The sequence below is a fragment of the Rhodnius prolixus genome, unplaced genomic scaffold (assembly GCF_049639745.1).
Source record: "Rhodnius prolixus isolate KJV_2025 unplaced genomic scaffold, Rpr scaffold_8, whole genome shotgun sequence".
Lineage (NCBI taxonomy): Eukaryota > Metazoa > Arthropoda > Insecta > Hemiptera > Reduviidae > Rhodnius > Rhodnius prolixus.
Genome location: NW_027411593.1, coordinates 3,316,990 through 3,338,477, shown reverse-complemented (window position 1 = coordinate 3,338,477; position 21,488 = coordinate 3,316,990). Strand labels below are relative to the sequence as shown.

The following is a 21,488-nucleotide window of genomic DNA, read 5'->3' as shown; positions in this document are numbered from 1 at the left end:
GGAAGAATACCCACCTCCCACTCTCGGGAGTACGTAGTTTATAATTAAAATGATTTGGAAAAATTTCTCTAATAAAAAAAAAAAGTTGTAGGGGAAAACCCTAGAGCAATTAGGAACACAAAGTTTAAAGAAAATCGTCTGCGAAAAACGGGAAAACTCCATTCAGAAAAAGTGGCACTTCCGGTTGTGCAAAAATTCATCTGAATTTTTAGTTTTCAAATTTTTTTTATTTTATTTTTTTAGAAAATTCTGTACCCACCCATCCCTCCTCTAAAAGTACCCTTAATCGAACTTCCCTTGATATAGTTTGCAGACTATCCATGACGTGATTTGGATCGCTAAAATATCAGCGGATCTCCTGGAGTGACTAAATCGAAATATAAAGTTTGCACCTTCCGGTGAATTTAAGTTTTCACATACAGGCGATTTTCTAGAAAAACACTTTTACGAACTTTAGGGGGGGGACCACTAAAAAGGGGTATTTCCGGTACACAAAAAAAAAAACGGAAATCAGAAACTTGACACGATCGCAGTACTTCCACTACCGAGAAAGAGGAAGTAGAAAGAGGTTTATACTAATACTGACAAACAAACTATATTGATATTATATTGAACGAGATTATTTGTATGGAATATGTTTAGAAGTTCCTGATAATTCATTCAGTTTTCTCTCCAGCGAGGGAAGCGCTCCGTTACAAGATAAAAAGAAGAAGAAGCTGGAAAAAGTTTGTTGATAATATCGGAAATACTAGATATAGAAAAACTAGGTTAGACAGAATTGAATCTTTTTTGAATACGCTTGTTACAAAAGAAAATAAAAAATTTTCTTTCCCGAGAAAATTAGAATTCTTTGTTTTCTCGGAGTTTTCGCCCAATATTGCCAACAAACTCACAGTGAAATTATGTTTAAAACATAGAAGTACGTATAGCATCCCTCCTTTCCGGCTCCATCTATCCGGCAGCCATTATCATACTGTCTGAACAGTGTGGGCTGCTGTTGCCTGTGATAGTGTCCCTACAACTTTTACACCCTGTGGTGCACACAGAGACTTCTAGAAAGTCTGAGGACTATAGTTTGCTTTAAAGGAGTTTTAGATGAAGGGACCCGCAAACTGCCACTTTAATAGGACTGTATATTTATTATTAATAATCCGATACATGAACTATCACTGTAATAATAACAACTAGACTATCAAATTAATGGGGCGCTGTTTTATCAGATTCTCTCAACTGCTAGCTTTCATTTTGAGGTCTTTGCAATTCCATTGAATGGCAATAAATCTGATGAATTTGATGATTTCATCTTACTTTGAGTCTGATAGCTCTGTCGTGGTAGTGATAATTACTACTAGTGTTACTACACGTGGGAAGATTCAGAAATGGAGTAGTGGTCCATATTTTAAGACTGGGGACAGCACTTGGTCGAATTCTTCGTCTGTGTGGTATTATCCTTTCCTCTTTTTTTGTACTTCGGATGAACAGATGCGGAACTCATCTTCTAAAGAGAGTGGTACTTGATCGGATGGTCAGCGCTGAGGATTCTAAATTCTTGTCTTTTCACCTTGTCTTAGCTTTCTCTTGTCTTTTCTCCTTGTCTTAGCTTTCTCTTGTCTTTCATCATGTCTTTCTCTTGTCTTTCTGTGGTATTACATCTTGTCTTTCTTTTCTCTGTCATCTTGACTTTCTCTTGCCTTTCATCTTGACTTTTTCTTGTCTTTATATGGTTTTCATCTTGTCTTTCTCTTCTCTGTCATCTTGACTTTCTCTTGTCTTTATATAGTCTTTCATCTTGACTTTCTGTGGTATTCCATCTTGTTTTTCTCTTGTCTTTCATCTTGTCTTTATCTTGCCTTTCATCTTGACTTTCTCTTGCCTTTCATCTTGTCTTACATCTTGTCTTTCATCTGGTCTATCTGTGGTCTTTCAACTTGTCTTTTTCAGCTTCACAAATGAAAGTTTAATGGAAAATCGTTGGAACTATTTTTCAGAAAATCCTTTTACAAAAAAAGTGGAAACCCCATTCAGTAAAGTCATACTTTCGGAAGACCGATTTAAACCTTATTGCAGCATCTTCTGTTTACACATGAAGTAAACAGAAAATTTACACACGCGCACATTCACCAAAACCAACGTGTGAAAACCATTTTTCCGGCGGAAACTCAAAATCTTAATCCAACCAAATTCCAATATCTTCTCTATTTAGCTAGAACAAGAGAATGTAATTCTGTACAATGTTCTAGGTGAGATTACAGCAAACAGAGTAACATTTGGAATTCCGGTGAACATCCATTCAACCTGAAGGTGGTAAATTAATGTTACTGAAACCTCAGAGTAAAAAAATATCTTTCTACCAGATTTTTGTGTTTTCAAATAAAGAAAGAAATCTTAGTGAATTTTATCAATCAAAGTACTACTTGGATCAGTAGAAGTTTTTTAGAGTTGTTGACAGGTTAAAAACTTACTTAGTGTATAGGACTTTGAATAGTGAAAAGCCTCCTCTTTGTGGTGGTGGGGGGTCGGCTAATGGAAGGGCACTTAGTTTGGAAAACCCAGGAAGTGATACTTGATCACATCGTACGCAGCAGCCACTTATTGATACAGAACTTAACATGGGAAATAAATTTAAACTTTTTTTTTTAAAGGAAGTTGTTAAAGAAATTGAAGTTACGTATTTCTTAACTTAGTAGTGTTACTTCTCGTGTCTTTTATCTGGGATATCGTTCACTGGATTTACAGATCCAAGATTCTCTGCATCCAAAAGAAGTAAGTCTGGCAAGCTCTTACACTCAATGAGCTAAGTTCTAGCCTTTAAATAGTACGATACTTTAAAGTAAAGCCAAGAAGTGCCTACTATTCAGACGAGCTTTACGTCAAACTACCACATTTAGTGGTCATGGACGGTTCAGAAAGCTTTTGAACGGATACTTCCGGAAATAGAAAATTTGACATTGCATCCTGAACTTGTTTGCAAGATGGGGAAGTAAAGGAAAATTTTTAGAAAATATTATCAAATCCATAAGTTCTGGATATTAACCATTGATTTTTAACCGTCGTAGCGCTCATATTTATCATATTCCTAACCTGTTTCGAACTTACGTCAATCATAAGATTAACCAGTTTGGTGTAGAGATTTCGTCTTCAACTATGTTCCCGTCACTTGCTGATTTAATCAATGAAAAGGGAAATCTCAAAACGAAACTGATTAATCGATGATGGAAGTGTTTGATGATGTAAGTCTTTGATGATGGAAGTGTTTGATGATGTGTCTTTGATGATGGAAGTGTTTGATGATGGAAGTGTTTGATGATGTAAGTCTTTGATGATGTAAGTCTTTGATGATGGAAGTGTTTGATGATGTAAGTCTTTGATGATGGAAGTGTTTGATGATGTAAGTCTTTGATGATGGAAGTGTTTGATGATGTAAGTCTTTGATGATGGAAGTCTGAAACATGCAGCCAAAAGACACCATAAACATGCCTACTCTGATCGATAAAAATCAATAAGATGATAAAATATTGCAAAGTTTTAGGTGGAAATTAATTTTCACTTTTCTTTAGGAAAATCTATTTTTCTTGGGAAGGGGAGAAGTTCGGGAAACTCTGAGCATTCATTTTTTCATTTAATTAGTAAAAGAGAATGTTTGCACCCAATGGGTAGCAAACATAGGGCGCTCGTTAACTAATAGCTATACCCCAAAGTGTAAACCTTAAAAAAAAGAAGAACCTGTTTCAACCTGTATTCATTACGTAATATTTACAAACTTTTTATTTACTTTTGAGGCAACTTTAAAGTTTGATTTGTAAAAAATGTATAGGCATGAGAGGAATTTTTTTTTTTTTAGTATGAATGGTCATACAAGATTTTCTCGCACATGTGATTACAAAAAAAAAATAATTTTATTCACTGCTTGTGATTTTATAAACTACCTACTTTACTACATGGCAGTAAGTGGCGCCACGATAGCCGAGCGGTTAAGATACTAGACCCGCAAAGCTAAGGTGTATTGTTGGTTTAGTAGGTTCGATTCCCCGGTCTCTAGGCCTTGAATTTTTATTTAATGGTTAATACAAGAAATTTGAACAGTAAAGTATGTTTGCTAGTCACCTCCGTCCACCGACACCTAATTTGTGGTAGTTGGACGTTAAGCCCCGCCTAAAAAAATAGGCAATTCACTTTACTACTTGGCAGTAGAGAAGATTGTACTGAATGAGTACAAACTCATCGCTTTAATCATGCCTCGAATTACGCGTTTAAAGTTCTTCACTTTGTTATTCATTGCGCAATGGCCATCTATATATTACGTCATATCGAAGCGGGACTGGAGACATAAAATCAACCATTAAACATTCACGGAACTCTTTATTAAATTAATTTCTTAATAAAAACTAAAAAAGATAATATTTAAAACAAAAATTACATTGTTCTTTTGTTATTTTCACACAAAATAACCTATTAATGAACATAATTATTTACATTTTTACTAAATAATAATAATAATAATTGTAAAAACTTTTTTTCTTTTTTTTTGTGAGACTAGTTCGAAGAGAGATTCTTTGGAGAAAACCTCCAGTTACACCCAATATTTTTCTTACAAAAGAAAATTTTTTATAATTTATTTGAACTGTAAACATAACTTGTAATAAGCAACGTTTTCTCTGATAACGCTGGTCAACAATTAGTACAGTTACTGCTGCTAAATTTAAATATCTCTTCTCCTACAAATAATCACAATTAGACTTTAAACACCAGAAAAACAGTTCAGGTGACAAATACAATAATTATTATTAATTTACACAACAGTGAAGTTAACGTTAACGTTAAGTTTCTTGACTGTTTTGATTTAAAATTAATTATTGAAAACCCTATTTTTTGGGTGTATTTCTGATCTGAATAAATAAATAAATAAGATAAATTATCTTAAATAGATTTTGTATGACACATAACATATAATCTTCTAATTTTCAAAGCAACATCAATGCATCGAGATCTCCAAAAAAGGCACTTTTACTGAAATGAAAATCTCATTCATTAAAAAAAAAAATCGATCCCCACTTTTAGGCACTACATTGTTTAGACGTTAATATGTAAGTGATGACGATATCTCTACACCAATCTACCTCTGACAATGGATTTAAGTCCAAAATAGGTCAGGTATACAATAAACATGCGCCCTACGACCGGATAAAATCGCAAGATATTATCCAGCAATGGCAGATCTAACCACATTTTCAGTTTTGAACAAATTTTTGAAAATGGCCAATTTTTTTTTTGGAACAGTTTTTCACGAAAGCTATTTTCAATCTGTGCAAAAAAAAATTACAGTTATAAAGGAGGAAGTTTAAAGTAAAGTAATTGCCTATTTTTTCAGGCGGGGCTTAACGTCCAACTACAAAATTAGGTGTCGTGGACGGAGGCAACTAGCAAACATAACTATACTGTAAATTTATTTTATTAACCATTAAATAAAATCCAAGGCCTAGACACCGGGAATCGAACCCACTAAACCAACAATACATCTTAGCATTGCGGGTCTAGCCTATAACCGCCTAACATACTTTACTGTAAATTTCTTTTATTAACCATTAAATAAAATCCAAGGCTTCTAGACCGGGAATCGAACCTACTAAACCAACAATACATCTTAGCATTGCGGGTCTAGTCTCTTAGGCTGGAAACATAGTGGAGCGGCGAGCAAAGCGGCGATGATAGCGAAGAGCAAAGCGGCGAAATCAAACACAAGTAAACATATGGGACCGCGCATAGTGGCGAGCAAAGCGAAGATAGAGCAACGCTATCTATAGAGAGTGGAGCAAAGCGTTATGACATGTTTGATTTCTTCGCTCTTATCGCGCTCAATTTGTAAAGGTTATTTTTTAAAGGTTATGGATATTGTTACATTTATTGGTTTAGTTGGTTTAAAGAAACCTCTGTGGGACCATAATGTTTGCGAAGCTACAATAGTTTTTAACAATTAATAATTAATAGTTAAAATTATTTAACAATTAGTAGTTAATGGAGAATTCAGGTAATTTTTGCTACATTTAATTTGGTTCTCAATCCCTTAATGCTAACTTTCATCTAAATACTAGGCAAAATTAAATTACATTTTCACGTCCTACTACTTCTGATCAGAACGAATTCTCCAATCCTTCTTCTGTAGCGTCGTACTACTCCAGTTTTTCAGATTTACAACATTAATTTACGACAAATCATGGAGTTGTGATTTAATAAAATTATTGTGTTTTTTTTAATTGACTAATTTCTTTTTATCTGCATATATTTCTATTTTGTTTTTATTTATTTTGATTTTCTTATCTTAAAGTAACTGCTAGGATTAATGGGGTTACACAGATTTGTATTTAGTTAATTTTTCTATATTGTGCCTAACTTTTGTTGTGAGTTGTATTACTCAAAAACAATAAAATTTGATTTTGATTAATGGGGTTACACTGGGCTAGTATGTAATCAAATGTTGATATAGACATTCGAAAATACGCATGAAACTTGCCAGGATGCTCCCGAAGTTGTTGGTACAAGTGATGAAATTCACCAAGTTCATTTCTAAACTTATTTATGTCATGTACACTGCAGCTCCTACTACTAAGCTGCTGCAAGTACCAAATATTCAAGGAAGAATTTTCATATTAAAATAGTTCCTCCATCTTGTCTCGTTGAAAGGAGAAACGCGTCTAAACTCGTCACTATATGCATGCAACTCTTTGCTCGCTGCTCGTTGCTCTTTTTGATCTGAAGCAGCTATCATCGCCGCTTTGCTCGCCGCTCCACTATGTTTCCAGCCTTAACCGCTCGGCTACTGTGGCGCCTCTTGTAAAGGAGGATTTGCCCTATACCCGTATTATATAGAAAATTTGGGACTTTTATCTTTCATAGAAAAAGAGACAAAAATTCTCAAAGTTGGGTGTTTTTCAACGATACGCTTTTTCGTGCACTTTTTGGCGATCAACTCCCTTATTCAACTGCCCTACCGCCCAGTTTAAATTGATTACTTTTCAACCTATAACTAGCAGTAAAGGCTGATTTAGGAACAAATTAATTTTTATAGTTCTATTCAATTAATTTGTAGTTAATTTTAATTAAATTTTTGGATCTTTTAATTGCATAAATAACAATTATGCTGAATATAAAAATAAATGCCCATACATCTAACAGTAAAATTTTATAGTAAGGCATTTGCGTGAACGAAGGTCTTAAAACGTCCCCGTAGTTCAGCAGGTATTCTATCCAGTAGACGGCTTCCTGCAATGGATGGCTGGGTTTGTCTCGGAAGATTGCTGATTGTTTCTGAGCTGCTATTCTGTAACTGAGTAAAAAATAAATAAAATGGCAATTCAAGACAATACTGGAAGTGGTAAAGTTATAATAGGGTAACGTTGCCTTGACTTTTTACGCGTGAAGGGAAGCAATGAGAAGCTGTCCTTATATCTAGTGATGGAGGTAATCCTTAATCTATGCACTTTTCTAAGTTGTGGGTAAGTAAGTGGTCAAAGCTAAGTGGCCAAGTTAAGGTTTCCCGCGAGTTTCCTTTTATGAGATCTTCTGTTAACTCAAACACACACACACAGTGCGAGAAAATCTGTTTCCACCATCTATCACTTACTAGTAAGGAAGAAAAAGATTATACATGGCATTTTTACCTGTTACTATAAGCTACTTCTTGCACTGCCCAAACCAGTGACTGGGTGGAGATATTGTCAGCTTCCAGCATCACACCCATGCCGATGTCGACTAGCTTCCTGGCATTCTTTCCTTGATCGAAGAAAAATGGTGTGACGACCACTGGTACCGCAAAATGTATGGTTTCTATCATCGAACTTAGGCCACCATGAGTGACCATTAGTCTCAGATTTTTGTGCGCTGTTTAGAACAAAAAAGCACAAAACTTGCGTTTTAATTTTTCGTAAATGATTGAATTTTTACTGAACTGACTATTTATCTATAGAGAACTGATCAACAAAAAGTGTCTTGAACATTAAATCCAGGAAATAGGTTTGCAGGATCCTCTATACTCACTTTACAAACAAGAGAGACAGTTACAGAGCCAAGTGCAGTTGATGAAAATCAAAGACAATTGGGGTTTAGAGAGAGAGAGAAAAGGCGCTTATGATTTCCGGTCAGAAATGTGTTAAATATTCCAAAAAATCTGCAACGAAGCAGATTAAAACTATCATTTGGGTAGTTTTGTCCGCAGGAAGCAAGTTCGGCTGAGATGGTTAGATCGTTTGGATCGTATGGAGAGAGGAGCTTCAAAGAAATCCTTTAAGCCCCAAAGAAAGCCGTTAAACCCCAAAGAAAGCCTTTAAGCCTCAAAGAAATTCTTTAAGCCCCAAAGAAAGCCCTTAAGCCCAAAAGAAAGCCTTTAAGCCGCAAAGAAAGCCCTTAAGCCCCATAGACTTTCAGCTTCCAACATTGTCTAATCCTCCTAATTTTCAAGTCAATCAACTTTTTTTTTTGTCCACCCTCGATGCCGCTCTTGTACTTTTACGAGCCGGAACCAAAAGGTATGGTTTCCATTTTTTAGAGTTAAGTGCTTTAGCGTTAGGTCCTTCTGTGCTCACTTTTAATCGAGAGAAATCTTCCGCACAGAGATTAACAAGTTAGATACAGACATGCTGGATGAGCAAATCCATTTTAAAAGGACTTCGCGTCTTGAAAGGGACAAAGGGATTGTATATTGGTCCAAAAATCTTCAACATCTTTTGAAGAGCAAACAAACACTTACAAGATAACTTACAATTCCACCCGTTAGAGGTAGTAAAAGAAAAACTACCCCTTGTGCTAAATTTAGCTGGTAAAATCAAGTCGGCTCGCCAAGCGGAAGTTCCCTAAAATAAACTTTATTTGGGTCAACTTTCGGGAATTAGGTTTAGCGAACAGGAAGAGGAGATAAGTTTCAGCTGTTTTTGCAGAGGGCGCTGTTGGAATTTTAAGCCAGCCATATGTCTGTTAGGACACGATGAAATCTTCAAACAGTCTGTTACAGTTTGATAGCAACACCTATCCAAACTTCCGTCTACTAAAAAAAGATTGTAACTTTCTTCTTCTAGTTCTATTCAATTTTACTTTTTGACGACCTCAGGGATGACCTCTGACCCTAGACAGGAGCACGTGTGACCTTTTTCTTTTTTCTTTCTTTAGACTGTGATTTGAGGAAGAGGATATCAATCTATATTGATTTTTTTTTCTGTTAGCATCTCTTTCCAATGAAAAAGGGAGTCTGCGATCGTGCGGATTTTAAAATTATCGTGTTCTAGCCGGAAATACACGTTTTGAGGTTTTAACGGTAGAAATTGATGTGTGCGCGATGTATTTGATATTTCCGTCACTATGCTACTAAGAAAACACGATATTTAAGCAGTTAACTTCTCTAGTTGTGGACAAAGGGCTTTTGTTGGTCAGGCTTATCACTATAATCTTTTGTATACCTTTTTTTGGAATTAATGTAATATTATGCGCTTATTTTTCACTTAATTTTGAAGCTTGTCTATATCCTTTAAAGAAATGCTATTTAGATGTTCTTTAACTTGTCTAGGACTTCGCATTTAAAACTAATATAGTTTTTTTTCGATTATATATTGTAAATAAATTTATATTTTCCTTTATTGATCGATTTGCAACTGCATAATACATAGTCGTAGCAAGCAAATATGGCGAACGTATAACTGCATAAATATACGAAATAGAAACAAAAATAAAATAAAGTAAAAAGTAAACTAAAAACAAAACTGAATAATACAATAAAACAAAATAAAATAAATCATAGGAAGGGCTTAAATGAAGGCCATCCAACGATGACCATCATCGGTTAAAGTAAAATACCAAATGAATTGAAAACGAAGGATGGCCTTGTTTAACTCTCGACCAGGTGTGATCGCAAGGCCATCGGTGCCCACAGTCTGCGAGGAGGATCTGACTGGGAGGTTACTGCAGGACAGGTTGCTGATTAAGGGATTATGGGTGAAGGGTAAAATCGATTTATATTTAACTCTCGAATTGTTTCCATCAGTTAGCGTGAGTTACAGAGTCACAGGGTTCCTGTCGATGTTTATAAGGTATTTTTCGGTGACATTCATACCATATCCGGTACCAAATTTGAATTACGCTCTGTGTAGGGCTAGTTCCACTGGCGTTATTTCACTTCCGTAATAATTTATGTGAGTACATCCTCTACACAATTATTTAATCTAAACACGATCAATAAAATTCAACTAGAACAAAATTTGCTGTTCTGAATAGTAATAATTTTCAGATAAAATTTGTTTATGATATGCAGTACGTAACAAGTTGGAAAAAAAAGTTACAGTCTCGAAAGTTATCAATGAAGTTGGAAACGAATATAAAGGCGTATGCAACCCCTACCCCTTGGAGGGACAGAGAGGGAAGATTGGAGGGAGAACAGCTAGTCCAACACTGTGCTGAATTCCCAGAGGCAATTAAGATTTCAGAATCTTAATTAGTCTCTTGGCTCACAATGTTCCAATCACCTAGCCGAGTTTGCTTTATAACCAAGTACAATGAGATGGAGTACTATTTAGCCCTAGAAATCAATGACAGTAGGACATTTTAGTCCCTGTCACAGTTCATGTAATTCTAAGGGCATTCAATACGACACTATAAAGCACAGGATTTGTAATTTAATTAATTACACTATTAATTACAACCAAGTTTGAACTTGGTTTGTTTAACGAACTTTGAATATTAAAAGATGTCCTAGAAAATATGGCTTGGAAAGTGTAAAATAATTCGGCCATCTTTAGTTGCAGTAACGAAATATCGCCAAAATGATACATACAGATTAGATATTAAAACACATAGTAAGGCGCCACGGTAGCCGAGTGGTTAAGAGACTAGACCCGCAAAGCTAGGATGTATGGCTGGTTTAGAGGCCTTGGATTTTTTATTTAATGGTTAATATGAGATATTTATAGTGAAGTATGTTGGCGTCACCTAATTTGGTAGTTGGAGGCATTACTTTACTTATACTCTACAGGAAATAATCTCGTCCCTTTATGTTTAAATGCTACTATAGGGCATACGCTTCACTCACCCTAAAGTTTCCCTCCTAGCATTGGCTGTAGAATGAATTTCATTGGATAATGCACAAATTAAAGTTATACGTAGATCTACTTGTGGGCACTGCAAATGGTTGCAGACATTTTGCTGGAAAACTCCATGAATCTGGACAATCTTTTCCATCTAATTGGCTCGAATGGTTGGCAGATTTTCTCCTAAATTGTACCAAAGCACCGATTTGATAAAATAAATTTGAACTTTCGGCGATTTGTTAAAAAACAACTATTTCAAAATGGATATGAAATGGATGGAAATGAAAATCGTACATCTGCACGATTGCAAAAACTTCCTTCTGCTAGGAGTAAGAGGAAGTGAGAATGGTCTATAAAGTTTGTAACACTAATTATTTAAATTTGACGTGCTTAGTTATTCCAAACTACGCCCAGTTTAAGTTTGGTTTCAATATTTAGTTAATTATTGACCTAATTTGGTTGAAGAACGTAAAGTAGACCTAAAAAAGGTAGGCATTACTTTACCTATAAAAGTAGAAGATAACAATCAGCTACCATTTCTGGGTACCCCAAAATAATGACTTCAAAATGAAATAACAGAACACTAAAACGGTCAGGCAGACTTCCACAACCTATAACTTGCATCACCCATGATAAAAAAAAAGAGCACAGACTCCATTGTGAAGCATTGTGTCAAGCACAACAAATCCTAATAGAAAACGGCTATCAACAAGGTCTCATTAAGCAATAAAACGCATAAACGTTCCAACCAGAGCGTTGCTATCAACAAGTTGGCCATGCAGCAACACAGAACAACGCAGCTCACGATCATCTGGTCAAATAGAAACAAAAGAAAACATAAAAGATCTTTCCTGAAACTGTCAGCAAATTATTTGTGCCATTACATCAAGTTTGCTGCCCACAAAGAAGGAAGATTACTGGAAAATCAAAGACAAGACTCTAGGACAACAGATAGACTAACTTAGTGCCGTAAAATTAGCCTCAAGTCACGTACACTGGACAGTCTTGAGAGAAAAGAATGAAAAACAACAGAGGGAGTCAGAGAACAGAAAGGAAAAGTATTGTCTCCTGCTTTCCACGTTAGACACTAAGCTATCAATTCAACTTTCCCAAGCCTAAGATTAGAACAAAAACAAATTACAAAGCAAATAATTAAATATGTTATTATGGGGATGATACAAAACGTCAAAAAAAACTCAATTAACCTGCAAAACAGAACCCGAATAACTTAAACCAAATATACAGGGTGAACCAGTAAGTATTGTCCATAGGCCTACGGTGTGTAGTACATCTAAAGTGGAGTTCAATGACGTATTGGCCAACTTCATATTTTCCTCTGTTCTTGAGTGACGCCCCTTGAATTTTTTTTTCTAAAATCATTACTTTTTTCCAATAAAAATGTTATTACTCTTGAAAGATTTAGTCCGAATTCGATTCTTATGACATGGTTAGAAAGACAGATAAATTTCCTAAAAATTGATTTTTTAGTGCAATTTGTAACCTTTGACTTCCTTATTTTAAGACAATCTACTTTAAAAATGATCATATAAGGGCCTAATGAGTTTTCTTCAAAAATTTCGATTACTTTTATTTTTCCCAGTATACAGGAGGAAGATTGAGGCTGTTTGGAGTACAAACTTATGCTTCGAAATGGTGTCAATTTTTAGGAAATTTATCTGTCTTCCTAACCGTGTCATCAGAATCGAATTCGGACTAAAACTTTCTGAGTAATAACATTTTTATTGGAAAAAAGTAATGATTTTAGAAAAAAAAATTCAAGGGGCGTCACTCAAGAACAGAGGAAAATATGAAGTTGGCCAATACGTCATTGAACTCCACTTTAGATGTACTACACACTGTAGGCCTATGGACATTACTTACTGGTTCACCCTGTATAATCACAATACCAAATCTCTCCCAAAATGGCTGCGATCCACATTGCAATCACCACAGCAGAGTAAAATCTCCACATGGATTAGACTCCTCTCACTTAGCTCACCGAAAATATTCACGAGAAAATTAGGGAAAAACCTAGTAAGACCTATATCCAACAGAACTCACAATAAGAGTTTTGTTAACATTAAACGATTCAAAACCAATGAACTCACCTAGAATATCTTGCTGTGGCAGCCATTCACTGATGAATACATTATCTGGCAGATCGTCTGGACACTCTTTTAGATTGGTTTTCCAGATGATGCCCAATTTCAGTCTGCTGAATGCTCTGATTAATGAATCATATACATCTTTACTGTCCGCCTTCTCACCGCGTAACATTGAGCCCCAGCTGAACAGCAAAACTCCATCTTCAGCCCAACTGGACATAAAGTCTTCCAAATTCTGAAAACAGAACCAAACCTTTGGTGTGAACAAGGCAGTTTCTCGCGAGATATGTTTCTCTCTCTCTCTCTCTTGCGTACAGGAAATAAAAGTCCTCTTCCCAGAGTTTTGAACAGGGATTGTGCATTTTCAGATTCTCTGAGTATTCCTTGGTTTTTACAAAATACACTAGGGCAGTGATGGCGAACCTATAACCCGCGGGTCAGACACTGACCCGCGCAAGCTTTTTCACTGACCCACAGTTGCTAGGCAACCATTTGTTCGTTTACGCGGGTTTGATTTAGATTTTCTAATTGTGGTGGATAATTTATATTCTATCTGTATTTTTCTTTTCAATCACGCATTGACACAAAAGCAAATTTAAATGCTATCTGTAACCTTTAGTTTGATCATTACAGTTCCAAAAACGCAAATGGCGACAAATACTTTTTGTAGTATTTGAAATAAAGCAAAAGTGTTTACAAAATATGTCAAATAAAATGTATAATTTTATTTGACATATTTTGTTTGTTAAAAAAATCGACAACCCAAAGCAAATAACCGTATTTAGTTTCAATAGGATGAAAAAATAATTGCCATTTCATTCGTGATACATTTATTCTGCCGAGCTTTCGACCTAGGGACTAGGTCATCTTCAGGGCTGTGGAAAATATTTACAGATTGTTAACAATGATTCTATAGAAATGAATATATATAATGTAACGAAATTTACAAAAATTATTTACCTAGTTTACAAAGTAATATTTTTACATTACAGGGTTGGTGTGTCTTCTGTCTTGTCTGTTCATGGACTGAGTGTGATGGGTCTATGTGTGTGATATGTGTTAGGTTGTGTGGAAGTCAGTGTTGCCAATTGTCAAGTATTTTGTAGTAAGTTTGCGTATATGTTGTTTAAATTGTTCGTGTCTGTTTTGAAATTTAAACTGTTTTCTGTCTTAGATATGTACGAGGGTCGTTTGAAAAGTCCGTGCAAAGTCAGAGAGATAGCACTACTGGCGCGTATCGAGGTTATGTTTAGTTAGTAGCATCTCTTGGAAGAACACACACCAAGTTTCAGCCAGATCGGTCTATTTCTTTGTGTTTGGCATTCGTTTGAATCGAGAAAGTCGAATGATTTTCAAAAAAATGGACGAAAAAGAATTTCGTGTGTTGATTAAACACTACTTTATGAAAGGCAAAACGCCTCAGGAGACTAAAGAGAAGCTTGATAAACATTATGGTGACTCTGCACCTTCGATTAGAACAGTTTATAAGTGGTTTCAAAATTTTCGGAGTGGCCATATGGGCACAAGTGACGCTGAACGTTCTGGACGCCCTGTTGAGGTTACTACTCCAGAAATCATTGATAAAATCCATGATATGGTGATGGATGACAGAAGAGTGAAGGTGCGTGAGATTGCTAGTGCTGTGGGCATCTCGAATGAACGGGTACATAATATTTTGCATCAACATTTGGGCCATGACGAAGCTATCCGCAAGATGGGTGCCGCGATTGCTCACGCTTGACCAAAAACGAAATCGTGTGAAGTGTTGCAAGGACGGTTTGCAGCTGTTCCAGAAGAATCCGCAGGACTTTAAGCGTCGTTACGTCACTGTGGATGAAACATGGATACATCACTACACTCCTGAGACCAAAGAACAATCTAAACAATGGGTTACCAAGGGGGAATCTGCGCCAAAAAAAAAGGCGAAGACCGTTCCTTCGGCCGGAAAGATTATGGCGACTGTCTTTTGGGATTCGCAAGGAATAATCCTCATCGACTATCTGGAAAAGGGTAAAACTATTACAGGTGCATATTATTCATCGTTATTGGACCGTTTGAAAACCGAGCTGCAAGAAAAACGCCTACGATTGGCCCACCAAAAAAGTCCTTTTCCATCACGACAACGCACCAGCTCACACCTCAGCAGTTGTGGTCGCAAAATTAATGGAAATAGGGTTCCAACTCGTTTCACATCCCCCCTATTCTCCAGACTTGGCTCCCTCGGACTACTATTTGTTCCCCAATATGAAGAAATGGCTGGCGGGGAAAAAGATTTTATTCAAACGAGAAGGTGATTGCAGAAACGAATGGCTATTTTTCAGACTTGGACAAATCCTATTATTCGGAAGGGATCAACAAACTAGAGCAGCGTTGGACGAAGTGTATAAGCCTAAAAGGAGACTATGTTGAAAAATAAAAAAGTTTACCCCAAAAAATTAAGTAGTTTTTATTTTTGCACGGACTTTTCAAACGACCCTCGTATCATAGCTTTGAGTTTATCGGTCGTAGCTCTTATTGTTTCTCTATTTCGGGCTTAAGTCCATCATCAGAGGTAAACTAAACAGTTTTGGATAGAGATTACGTCATCAATTATATTTCCATCTTGCACTACATTTCTGATTCAAAAAACATCAGTAATCGATATTAAAAAATTTGACCCCTGAACATTGTAATAACCCCCCTTTTTTAACAAGACTCAAGTAATCAATGAAGGTTTGTTGTTGAATATTTAATAGTTGAAAGGTTAATAATTTTACCTGTGGCAAAGGTTTGCTCGGTCTGATGTGAATTCCTGCAACATCGATAATATTCGGCGGTAATGGATAAGGATAATTAATCGAGAAATGGCTGTTCACCAGCACTAATGAGCTGTTACTGATCATGCTAGATAATTCTGGTCTAGTTTCCCATCCGGGATATTTAATGTGTTCATCGCTTAATTCTTGCATACGTATCAACGTGTACATGAATGTTATTGACAAAGTGATGAGAACGTTGTAAAGATTGTGCAGACGTTGCATGAAGGTCATACGATCTGTATATGGTAATTTGACGTCAACAAAATAGCTAGGATTGAATGGAATCCCAGATAATACGCTGGGCGATGGGGAATTCGAATGTGGTAATAATTCAATAGCTAATGCTCCAAATTTGTGCTGTAATGGTGCCAATGATTCTCTAACTAATTGTGACGTCGTTATTATTGCATCATATCTACATTCTTCGTCACTCATCAGCTGTTTGAAAGCTTGGGTCTGTAGAAAATTGGAAGCACCTCGTAGATTCACGCCTTGCATTTCCATGATCAACGACAGGCCGCTGCCAAGGGTGGTGAAATCTTTCACATCTAAAACAGACATACAAATATGACGTGAATTCTCTTCCATGGATTAAAACCTGATTATTAAACCAAAAAGGGTCTTTAGAGAAACAATGTGTTCAACAAGTTTACAGGAAAAGGCTTAAAAATTGGAAAATCCGCTCAGAGTGAAGTAGGTACTTCCGGTTGCGCGGTGCTAATCGATTAGAGTTACGTCACGTCCCTTTGTGAGTTCTTAATCTAGATGTAAAGTTTCAGCTTCCTGTTTTTAGAATTTATATGCACTCACACTAATACAGATGAAAACTCAACTCAGTGCCTACCGGAAACGACCTTGTGTTTATAAAAAAAAAAAAAAAAACCTTTCTTCCGTATTTAGAAGGCCTTAAAATATGAGAAACTCAATTTAGATAACGCACGTCAATAAAGAACCCTGTGAACGAAGAATACTCTCAGAATAAAGCTGTGAGATTCAATTCGAAGAGCAGCCAGGGGTTCGAACCTGAGATCCCCATGAGGGAGTCCAACTTGCTAAACGCTCGGAAAATTTTTTCCACGAAGTTATTTAAAAATAATTCATTTAAATCTCCACAAAATAAAATAAGGATGAAAAAAAAGTCGACTATAAATAAAACTACAAAACTTACGAATATCAGCTAAAATTTCATTCCCATTTCAGTTCATAAATTTGAACCATATAGATACATTCGAATATTTGCAGGTCTAAAATTGTTTTACCAATTTTTTGAACTCAAAACTGACGTTAATGAGGTTTTTTTTTTAAAAAAAAAAAAGTATTAATTTGCATTGATGAAAATCATTTCACGCGTTAAAAAGGTAACAAAAAGGAGTGCAAGCCTGAAATTTCAGATTAGCTGAGTGGTTAGCGAATACTGGTTACCAATGCTAAGGTCACAGGTTCGAATCCAGCTGGGCTTAATTATTTTTTTTTTTTTTTTCTTCTTCCTAGGAGCTTCTGACTGCTCATTGTCCCTATATTTTACCCTGTATTGTTTGTGAAAAAATTACTGCCTTTAAAAAAAAAAAAATGTCAAATTTAGTTAAACGTTTTTTTTTCGTGCATTTTTTTTTTAAAACGATTAACGATTTCAGTAGAATTTATAAATTGTTTTATACTCACTCCGATCATTTAAAACAGTATAGTTGACTAAATGCTCAGTAATATTCTGTGTTAGTCCAAAAGATTGCGCTGTATATGCGGTAATCTGATGTCCACGTGTAGCTAATTCAGTCACCAATGGCGATATCATGTTATAATGGCTTGTAAACATTACCGGAAATAATACCAAAATTTCTGAACTATTTGTTATGCATAATTTTGATATTAATATTAACAAAATTCTTATTTTTAAATAAGTAGACATAGTATTATAAAAAAATTGAATAAATGAACAATGACTGCGAACAAAGTACAATATGAACTAAGTTTATTTTCTTTTATTTTGGGTATAAAATGAATATTGTTAGTTTCCTTAATGAATTGAGGTATATATATATATATATATATATATATATATATATACATATATTTAAAAAAAAACGTCCCCTCTACTTAACATTATACTGATGTTTTATTTTTTGTATTAACTATTTTAAACTGTATGATAATAGTTATCATGCACATTATGTAATGTCTTTTCCTCATTTTAAGTTTTATAGTTTCTTTTATTTTTTATTGACATTCCTTTTGTTTTGTTTTTATTAATTTTAGTTTTTATTATATGCTTAAGGACGATAAAAAAAAATATATATTTAGAATGTTCCAAATAAATGTAATAAAGGTGCATGACTTTAGTAAGAATACCAAATTTAAAGAAAAATAATTAAAAAAAAGAAAATACGGAAAAACTGGAAAAACCTATTGAAGACCGTTTTTCTGAAGTACGAGGGTCGTTTGAAAAGTCCGTGCTAAAATAAAAACTACTTAATTTTTTGGGGGTAAACCCTTTATTATTTTTCAACATATTCTCCTTTTAGGCTTATTACACTTCGTCCAACGCTGCTCTAGTTTGTTGATCCCTTCCGAATAATAGGATTTGTCCAAGTCTGAAAAATAGCCATTCATTTCTGCAATCACCTCCTCGTTTGAATAAAATCTTTTTCCCCTCCAGCCATTTCTTCATATTGGGGAACAAATAGTAGTCCGAGGGAGCCAAGTCTGGAGAATAGGGAGGGATGTGAAACGAGTTGGGAACCCTATTTCCATTAATTTTGCGACCACAACTGCTGAGGTGTGAGCTGGTGCGTTGTCGTGATGGAAAAGGACATTTTTGGTGGGGCCAATCATGGGCGTTTTTTCTTGCAGCTCGGTTTTCAAACGGTCCAATAACGATGAATAATATGCACCTGTAATTAGTTTTACCCTTTTCCAGATAGTCGATGAGGATTATTCCTTGCGAATCCCAAAAAGACAGTCGCCATAATCTTTCCGGCCGAAGGAAACGGTCTTCGCCTTTTTTTGGCGCAGATTCCCCCCCTTGGTAACCCATTGTTTAGATTGTTCTTTGGTCTCAGGAGTGTAGTGATGTATCCATGTTTCATCCACAGTGACGAAACCACGCTTAAAGTCCTGCGGATTCTTCTGGAACAGCTGCAAACCGTCCCTTACAACACTTCACACGATTTCGTTTTTGGTCAAGCGTGAGCAATCGCGGCACCCATCTTGCGGATAGCTTTGTCATGGCCCAAATGTTGATGCAAAATATTATGTACCAGTTCATTCGAGATGCTCACAGCACTAGCAATCTCACGCACCTTCACTCTTCTGTCATCCATCAACATATCATGGATTTTATCAATGATTTCTGGAGTAGTAACTTCAACAGGGCGTCCAGAACGTTCAGCATTACTTGTGCCCATATGGCCACTCCGAAAATTTTGAAACCACTTATAAACTGTTCTAATCGAAGGTGCAGAGTCACCATAATGTTTATCAAGCTTCTCTTTAGTCTCCTGAGGCGTTTTGCCTTTCATAAAGTAGTGTTTAATCAACTCACGAAATTCTTTTTCGTCCATTTTTTGAAAATCACTCGACTTCCTCGATTCAAACGAATGCCAAACACAAAGAAATAGACCGATTTAGCTGAAACTTGGTGTGTGTTCTACCAAGAGATAACTAAACATAACCTCGATACGCGCCAGTAGTGCTATCTCTCTGACTTTGCACGGACTTTTCAAACGACCCTCGTAATTTTGTCACTTTACTGAAAAGAAAAATTATTTCTCAAAATGGGCTTCCTAGAAAAATTCTTGTGTACATTACGTACTCAAAGAACGGAATATACGTATACGAACTAATCGGTAAGAAACAATTAATATTATTTATATATTTCGTAGTTTCTTCGGAATCGTAAAATCTCGAGATTTGCGAGAAGAGAAAATCGATTTAAAAAAAAATATATATATATATTACTAAAAGGGTCCCTGTTTAAGGGAATAAGTCCCCCCTACGAAGCGGAAATCAAACCAGTAAGCTCAGTTAAGAAAATTGATCTAGTGCAAGTGGGTAGGTTCAGTGTCGATAGAATCTACCATGAGAGAGAGACCTCTTACATTACTCTGTTCTCCTGTCACACTATTTCTAAATTGTAGTTCTTTCGGCAAGGTTTTTTTTGTTATATTAATTTTTTTTTTTTTTTTTTTTTTTTTGTATTTTTATAATCTGAGGCATCAGGCATCGTCTTTTACGAATTTATTTCATTAATTTAAATTAATGATGTAATTTGTTGCTTATTGAATCATTAAAATCATTCCTAAACTACGATAGAAGAAACTAGAAATTTTACTTGGAATTTGGGAGAGAGAGATTTAAATTTTTTGTAACAGAAAAATAAATTTGATTTTGTCTGATGAAAAAAAAGAAGTGTATTAAAAATTAAATAAAAAATTACAATTGAAAAAATACATGTAATCGCTGTATAAATATTTAAAGCAATAATCATCGATACTAGGTCACTCGTATTTCAAGGCCAGTTTGGTTATTTCATTGTATAAATACAAATTAAAATATACACATATTTTAGAATAATTATATGCTATTAATTTTAATATTTCAGCATTATTTATATATTTATTATAAAAAAAATAACCTAATACATAAAATTTTAATTAAATGATAAAAGTTAAAAACAAAAAATATTTAAAGACAAGATCGCAATGTTTCAGCTTCGTTCGTAGTTGCACCCAGACATTCCGGGAACACTAGCGCATTCTGGAAGCAGCCAACAAATCTAACACTCAATCTTTTAAATCATACCAGTTCAACTATAACTTAAATTTATTTACTATAAAAATTTCTTAAAATTACATACATATTAATTGATTATAAGTAATTATTTAATAATTAATTTCAGATTTTATTAATATTGAAAATTATTTCTAGTATTAGTTAAAAAATTAAATTATATTAGCTCTCGTATACTAAATACACTGAGTGTAATTCAAAGACTTCTAGTATAGTATATAAACTTCATACTGACCTGCACCAGGAGTACCGTGATCAAGAAGGCGGTTCCATCAGGGTGAGGCCAAATTGGCTGACCTCTGCGTATATCCCAAATGGGGATATCGGGTGTGTAATTTTTGTGTACGAGGGGACTGCGTACGCGCTATCCCCGAAATTTTAATAAATCTTTGCTTCATGATAAATTAATTTTTAATAACATCTTAACTATCCTAAACCCGATTTATATTCCCTTGGTAAAACTAATCCAGCATTAAAATGTTATTAATTACGCAAAATTCATCGTTACTAACGTAATAATGTGGCCCGGAAACTAAATGTCGTATACCTCCAATAGAAAATTATACAGGTGGCTACAATGTAATGACGTATTAGAGGGAATTAATATTCCTTCATCCCCTCAGAAACAAACCATTTGTATAAAATCTGGCCGTAATACTCACACGACTTCCGGTTAGTACTGCTCTAATTACTTTCCTTCATAACTCCGGAAACCATATCAAATACTCACTAATAAT

At 35.2% G+C, this 21,488-nt stretch overlaps 1 protein-coding gene and 1 pseudogene across 1 annotated transcript; one reads left to right on the top strand and one right to left on the bottom strand.

Annotated features, from left to right (window-relative positions):
• Positions 1-4,972: 4,972 nt before the first annotated feature.
• Positions 4,973-17,950, bottom strand: LOC141450705 (UDP-glycosyltransferase UGT4-like). The gene is made up of 5 exons (XM_074121380.1): positions 17,629-17,950; positions 15,925-16,514; positions 13,172-13,403; positions 7,656-7,875; positions 4,973-7,321 (listed from the first exon to the last, which is right to left on the bottom strand). Exons 1-5 carry the CDS (start codon positions 17,870-17,872, stop codon positions 7,066-7,068), a joined length of 1,542 nt encoding a protein of 513 aa, XP_073977481.1. The 5' UTR covers positions 17,873-17,950; the 3' UTR covers positions 4,973-7,065.
• Positions 17,951-20,978: 3,028 nt separating this feature from the next.
• Positions 20,979-21,125, top strand: LOC141451574 (U1 spliceosomal RNA; annotated as a pseudogene).
• The last annotated feature ends 363 nt before the right edge of the window (positions 21,126-21,488 follow it).

Bases quoted from the DNA above. Each gene is read 5' to 3' on its own strand.
- LOC141450705 (XM_074121380.1), bottom strand. From the start codon at position 17,872: ATGTCTACTTATTTAAAAATAAGAATTTTGTTAATATTAATATCAAAA. The intron at 16,515-17,628 runs GTGAGTATAAAA...TGTCTGTTTTAG, and splicing joins TACTGTTTTAAATGATCGGA to ATGTGAAAGATTTCACCACC. The intron at 7,322-7,655 runs GTAAAAATGCCA...TTTTTTACTCAG, and splicing joins GAAGTAGCTTATAGTAACAG to TTACAGAATAGCAGCTCAGA.